At 35.8% G+C, this 7,069-nt stretch overlaps 1 protein-coding gene across 6 annotated transcripts in view; it reads left to right on the plus strand.

Annotated features, from left to right (window-relative positions):
• Positions 1 to 7,069, plus strand: part of CACNA2D3 (calcium voltage-gated channel auxiliary subunit alpha2delta 3) — a 398,259-nt gene that overhangs the window by 183,028 nt on the left and 208,162 nt on the right. For all 6 annotated transcript variants that reach the window (XR_001861410.1, XM_017732417.1, XM_017732420.1 and 3 more), the window contains exon 9: positions 3,136 to 3,210. Coding sequence is in view for 5 of the 6 variants with exons in the window: in XM_017732417.1 (XP_017587906.1) it covers positions 3,136 to 3,210 (75 nt within the window). In the remaining variant the exon portion in view is untranslated. The remainder of the gene's footprint in view (positions 1 to 3,135; positions 3,211 to 7,069) is intronic.

Here is a 7,069-nt window from a genome sequence, read left to right on the forward strand (position 1 = left end):
TCTTTTAACTGTGCCAGATCTTTAAAGGCATCGCCAATATCACTGTAAAACACCATAGGACAAGGGCAAAGAAATCAAATAAATGCTATGAAGCACAAGTTAGGTGTTTTACTAGAAGGTGGCAGTTGTACTAAAGATCTTATCAAGTGGATCTGCAAATTTAATGCTCGAATTTATGCTTGAATGCTTTCACATGTTACATCAGAATTCCAGTTTTCATGGGTTTAGGCAGATGCTCTTTTAGGAATTTCATTAGGAACTGAAAGAATTCTATTCAGTAAGTTTCTCCATCTCTTTATATTTGAGATTTTAAAAAATGATTAGAAAGTGTATCCAATTAGGAAAGAGATAAAAACTAAAATAGATCCTTAAAATGCAGCCTTGGAAGAATTCAAACCATGAGAAACTTCTATACCTTGTCATATAAAGATTTTTCTTACTGTGCTTTCATTGTATCTGCACAGTAGATGCACAACACAGAGAACACTTCCAAGTTATGCCCCTTATCTTAGAATATCATTACATAAAATATTCCTTTAAGTGTGTTGGCACCATCCAGCTGCTTCTGCCATACATACCACATTGCTTAACATATTTTCTGATAGTAATAATCAGATTATTATCAGGGTGATTTATACGCCACAGTTGGAAATAGTGTCACAATGTGTCTGGGTTTCAGAAGGATCAATATCTACTTTTGCTATGCAATTGTTCTGTCTATGAGAGAATGAAAACTTTTAATTACACTGTTTTGAAGCAGGTTGCTTTAAAAGGTGAAGTGACTTGAAGCATGACCTCTGTGAAAGTGTGGGCATCCTTTATCCTTCACAGCTGTGTAACACTAAAGGCTTAGTGGGAAACTACTGGGAATCTCTCTGGCTTGTGATGCAGCTGCAGTGTCTGTGAAGAGCCTGATGGCATGAGTTACTCAAAATAGCAGTTAAACCTTACAGAAATCTAGTGGACAGAAATTACAGCTATTTAGATGCAAGGTCTGATAGAGTAGGAAGTTGTTTCATCTCTTTGCTGGTGGTGGTAGACCTTTAAAAAAATGTGATGGTACTGAAACATTAGGAAACCTTGAGTTTACTTTCACACAGGTGTTTGAGACATTGTCTGAGACAGGTAGGCTTTAGCATTTTACTGCACGTTGGCCAGTTGCAGACACTGTGCCTGCTATCATATAAAGATAGGGATGCATGCTCTTGTGGTTTTCAGTGACAGCTATAGAAACCAAGCTAAGAACAGGCTTAACTGGAAAGTATCTTGACTAAAAAACATATCGAGAAAAACCTGTGTACGAACAGGAAAAACCTTGGGAGTAGGGGCTGGTCTACCAGAGTCTGGTACAGATTTTCAGTATTTTATTTTTTAAAATAGAATGGAGTAGGGTCTTGACTTTGGACTATAATAAGAGATGCTGTGTAGATTTGGCATTATTATTTTGCAATGACTCTCAGGAGATAGATTGGAAAGCAGTCTGAAGAGAGAAACTACAGGGGAAAGTGCAACATTTGTCAGATCAATAAACTGTTATGAGACTGAGATGCACATGAGACTCTCAGTGACTCTAAACTGCTCTAGAAGCCTTTGCCTTGTATTTTGTGTAACCTTTGGAACAGTACTAAAGTCCACTTGCTCTCATATATTGAAATAACATTGATAGCAATAAAATAATTAGGCAAGCTTGCAAATCTGCTGCAGAAATTGTGTAAATATCTTTCAAGCATTTTTGCTTGTTTCTATATAAACAGTTCCTATGTTGATGCTGATATAAATCATCTGTATATCCAGCAATAGTAAGTTACTCTGGATTTTTATTCCCTTATAGCTGAGGACTGAGTCTGGCAGAGTGCCTCAAGAATAACTTCATGCAGTTCAAATTAAATACTCTTCCCTATGCAAGAGTAATTATGTGGTGATGAATGTGTTGAGTGGTGCACTGCTGGAGTGAATGGTGACGACAGGTGTCCAAAGTGGATCAGGTTGCAGGGGTCTGTGGTGTAGAGAAAGGCGTGGTGTTAAATTGAGGAGAGTAGAGCAAATTTGGAGCTACAGGCAGAGAGAGACAGTGAGAATTCACAGTGACAGAGACCCCTGTCTAAGCTTTTTGTTATGAGTCATTTGTTGTAGGGCTTTCCTTATTCCCACTGAGGTGGAGGAAGAAAGGAGTAAATGCTTACATTAATCTAATGAAATGTTTACCCTGGTTGTTTTTGTGTTGTTTACTGTGGGTGTTCTGATTCACTTAATCCTTTATGGAAGGGTGAAACCACCTAAAGCCTAGATGCAAAGACCTCACAATTTGATCTGTGATAACTTGTAAAGTTATCTACTTCTAAAGTGGAATAAATTAGCAGGAGAAAGAATCAAGTTAAGGCTCTATCTAGACAACGATTTGTTGAAGGTACTGCTTTATTAATATGACCTGTATTGAAAGGTTTAAGAGATTTAAGCAAGTCCAAATTTCAATCAATCATCCATTAGTGTTCAAGTTCTACTGACTGCAGGTTAGACTTCATTGTTTTTAATGCTTAGGATGCTTCTGAATGTAGGACTGGGCAGTCTAACCTACACCTTGTGAGCAAAACAGATAATTCCTTCAAGATCTGTCACATATTCATGACTGTGTATAATAGCCACTCTGCTTGACTGAAATTTTGAAAATTGTCAGTCATTTACAGGATTGATTCAACTTACAGGTTTTTTTGGTATAGGTGTTCCAGTAGTAACCTTTTAAAATGTTACACAGTGCCACAAATATTTGTCAGGAATATTTTTATACCTAGCAAAGAATTGGGAGTTCTGTTTGTGATGTATGAAATATGATATCTTAATACTATCCAGATTTCAATTTGAGAGATATTTTTGCCAGCTAGTTGTATATAGTACCCTTAAATCCACCTGAGTTTTGGCATCCATTCAGTGCTCCTTTAGGAGTTTAAACCTCTGAAAAATTAAGAATCATGTAAAAGGAAAAGAAATACCACCGCTAGTTCTTAAAAATGAACAAAATCCTTTTGTTCTTGCTTTCTGTGCATGTTTCATTCACTGTAGTTCTAAGTCATTAAATTGACTTGTATCTTCCAAGCTTTTAATTAAATTTTTCATCATACTTTGTATTTCTCTCTGTAGTATAATGAAGAACTCCACTACGTAGAGCCGTGCCTGAATGGAACATTAGTTCAAGCAGACAGAGCCAACAAAGAGGTAAGGAATGAAAGTTACAAAACAGTGGAGAGCTGGGATGCAGTGGGTAACAATGTGCTATAATGATCTTTTCCTAGTACAATGCATTCCATTATTAAAATTTATTAATTATTCTACTCATGCCGGTTCAAAGGAATTTTATGTGACTCAGTAGAAAGAAAGAAATAATCTCCTAGTCAATTTGGTTGAATAAACTTAATGGAAAATTGCAGGAGTCATTGAAAATATACTAATTAGTTATTAACTGTTAATAAAGTTTGGTCATTATTTTAAGTAAAATATTTCAACCACTTTAAATTGAACCATGATTCTGTTAACAAAAATTACTGAGGAAGAGATTGCATTCTTAACTCAAAGTAACACTGAAGTTGAAACAAAACATCCAAGCTAATGTAATACTACAAGAAAGAAGAATTTAACGTTCCAGACAGGTCTGTCAATGTAATAATGCACTCATTTGAGAACATTTTGTGAAAATGTTCAGATTAGTTACACCCTGCTGGAATTTTTTAGGGAAAAACACTCATTACAGTGACTACAGTGCAAATTTTATTTGAAGAGAAATTGTGGTATGAATCTGCAGTGCGAAGTTTAGTTTATTGCCTGACAGTTTTCTGCAGTGGTTCTGTGCAGGCATTGCTCTAACACTCTTTAGGAGCTGAGGTAAGATTGTTTATGCTGTTATGAAATAAGGTGGTTGAACAGCCCCATGATTCTTGTAGAGGGATTCTTGTAGAGGGAAAGCCACCTCTGTTATTGTAGAGCTTCCTCCTTGCTAAGGCTTCCTCTCTTCTTAAAGTAGTTTCTCCATCTGCCCTGAGTCTTGCCTGTGGCTGGAGAGGGCAGCAGTCATATGTCTTTCCTTAAGTAGTTCTCTGTTTTTACTGAAGGCAATCAGAGGAGTTTCAGCTCAGCCCTGAATTCTGCTTAACACCCAGTGTGATAGTTCATTTGTGCTCAAGTGGTCAACGATCTCTTACAGGAAGTGGAAAATCCAGCTCTGAAAACACACTTTGAAGTGTGTCAGTGCTCGGTCTCTGTATGTTTACCAAGACAAAATTATTTCTGATCTTGTTATGCTGACCTTTACTCCACTGTATTACTCCCAAGAGTTCTTTGCATTTTATCTATGTCCTACAGAAATTATTCTTCATGGGCTGCTTCTTTGATATACTTGATATTTACCACTGTAGATATCTAAATATCATTTGGTTGCTATGTGGGCATGAATGGTTTTTAATAATTTGCTGTTGAAGTCCCTTATTTGTGAATTGTGATTTTCTAAATGAGCACTTTATTGTGGGTGCATCAAATGAGCCACATGAAATCTGAGCAAGTTCTAGATGCAGATCTGAAGATTCAAATGTATTGTCCAGATGTCCTGTCTGGAATTAATCCCACAGTTAACCTTTCCATCATTCTGCAACTGATCAAAATGCAGATTACCCCACATCCATATGTTACTTAATGTCGGATTTGTTTTAATTTAATTGATCAGAAAGTTTTTATGCCACCCAGATGATGCTCAGATTTTATGAACAGTGCTCAATTTTTCAAAATAGTTAAGTAGAAGTTCATATTCTGTTTTTCAGAATAAACATTGATATAATTTCTGGTTAACGAAATGATTTTATTTATTTATTTACAGAATAATTTTGTACTTTGTCTATAAATTGAATAATATATGCAAAATTTGGGGAAATAATTAAATATTACCTTTTTTCTAGTTATTCATATAAGTGAGCTAGTTAATGTTCTTTCCTTGAAAGGCCAGAACTGGAGAAAAAACTTGAGATAAATAGCATGTAATAATTTGGTGCATTTGTATATACCATGACTTTGCCAATCTTCATTTCTTTCTTATATGTGAGCTTTTATGTTCTTATATCATTTTTCTAGATACTGTAATGAGGTTAAAAATTTATCTGCCTAAACACTAGAAGGCACAAAATTTCCATTGTCCCAAATATAGCTCAGAGTACAAAGTAAAGATTGTCCAAGGAGGTGGGCAGCCACTTAATCCTACATGAGTAATTCAGTTATCATGGTCCTGAACTCAGTTAAAAGCAGCCTTCTGAAATATCTGATACTGTTCTAAGATGTGATACTGTGTGATTTGACTGTACTGACACAGCAAATTTACCTGGGAGCCTCATCAAAAACTCACTGAATCAATTGGAAAAGTTTCTTTTGAATTCATAGTTTTTTGGCCAGGCCCACAGAAAAAAGATGTCTTAAAATGCTGTTTGTGTGCACATTCCAAAAGTTGTCCAGAGAATTTAGTGGTTTTTGGAACTTATCATAAGTATTCAACCATTTGGGTTATAACTTTTATTTCTGTGAGTCTCACAGATACACCAGACTTCTCCCGTAGTTCATTTAATTTCTGTAATTGCCATGGGTCCATTGTAATAGCAGAAAAAAAGTAGACAAAATTACACTTTCTCAACCATTCTTACAAGGGAAATACTCCTTTGCACGTTCACTGTTAATAATAACTTTTTCTTTTCTTTTTTTTTTTTTAAATGATAAAAAACCCAAGAAAAATATCAAGACAAACACTGTGTTCTGTAGCTTCTCCAAGCAGTCATTATCAGCATGTGACCGTGTTTCTGTACTGGTAAAGTAGAGCAGGAGATTGACAGGCAAAGTTTTGATATAATCTGTTGTTTCAGTTTACATATGTCTACACATGCCTGATTTTTTGGAATTCCAACATAGGTCTGAAAAAGTAGCTATATACTTGGTTCAGAGCTTTCTATCCTTCATTTTCATGTCAAGTGTTCACCTCAGTTAAATGGGAGCAAGGATGACCACATCTGTTGCTACCAGTATAAGCTTGATTAGCAATAAAACAAACACAAGCATTCAAAAAAAGTTAGAGTGCTTTTTTTCTTTGGCTGGGAAATATCTATTCCCAAATTATAACTTTGAATAGAAACAATTAAAATTTACTCTAATGGTATTCCATATTGCTATCGTTTTCTTTTATGTGGAAAGAGGAGATGTATGATGCTGATGATTGCAGGGACTGAGTTTTTAACTGTTCACTCTACCACTCTTATGTTTCTATTCATAATCCTGACCTTTCTTAAGACACCTATCACTTAATGTAGTGTTGTGGCTGGAAACATGCATGGAACCAGCTTTACCAAACTATCAGTTTATACTGAATAAACTTGAATCTCTACCAGTTTGCCATTTTGGGAGTATATTTCTCTCTCTCTTTTTTTTTTTTTTTTAACCATAATACATGAGTGTCAATATAAAAAATCCCATTAAATGGCCATTAAGGAAAAAACATACATGATGTACACGGATGCACACCCCAGTTCTTTCTAACTGCATCTTGCTAGGTTCATCTGACATCACTTGTACCAAATAAAGACAGTTCTTAGAAGCAGAGATAAGAAATTACTTTGAGATATTTGGAGCTTTTATTCTCATGAGGAAAGCAGCTGTCTCCATAACTCTCCATAACAATTGCTCTCACAGGGTCAGTACCCCAGTCTATATTTTTCTTGAAAGTATTTATTGGAGAGCTACTTTGGTGTCTTTCTGCAGGGCTCAGATGTTTTCAAATGGAATCTTTCCACTCTGAGGGTGTCACTTAAACATGATGAATGTCATTCTTTGGATTGCGTTTAATCTCTAGACTTTAACAAAACAAAGAAGCAGAGAATCCAGAAGATTAGCTGTCCTTATCACTTGCACTTCTTTTGTAGTGAGCTAAAGGGCAAACCAGGCTTCTAAGCAGAATAAATAGGGTTAAATTATACTAACTTGGGGCAGCTGGGCTATGGCTGGGTGTGGGGAGAGACCAGGTCCTCTGTTTTAGGGAGAGATGAGTGTGATGTTT

The sequence above is a fragment of the Corvus brachyrhynchos genome, unplaced genomic scaffold (genome assembly GCF_000691975.1).
Source record: "Corvus brachyrhynchos isolate BGI_N302 unplaced genomic scaffold, ASM69197v1 scaffold4, whole genome shotgun sequence".
Classification (NCBI taxonomy): domain Eukaryota; kingdom Metazoa; phylum Chordata; class Aves; order Passeriformes; family Corvidae; genus Corvus; species Corvus brachyrhynchos.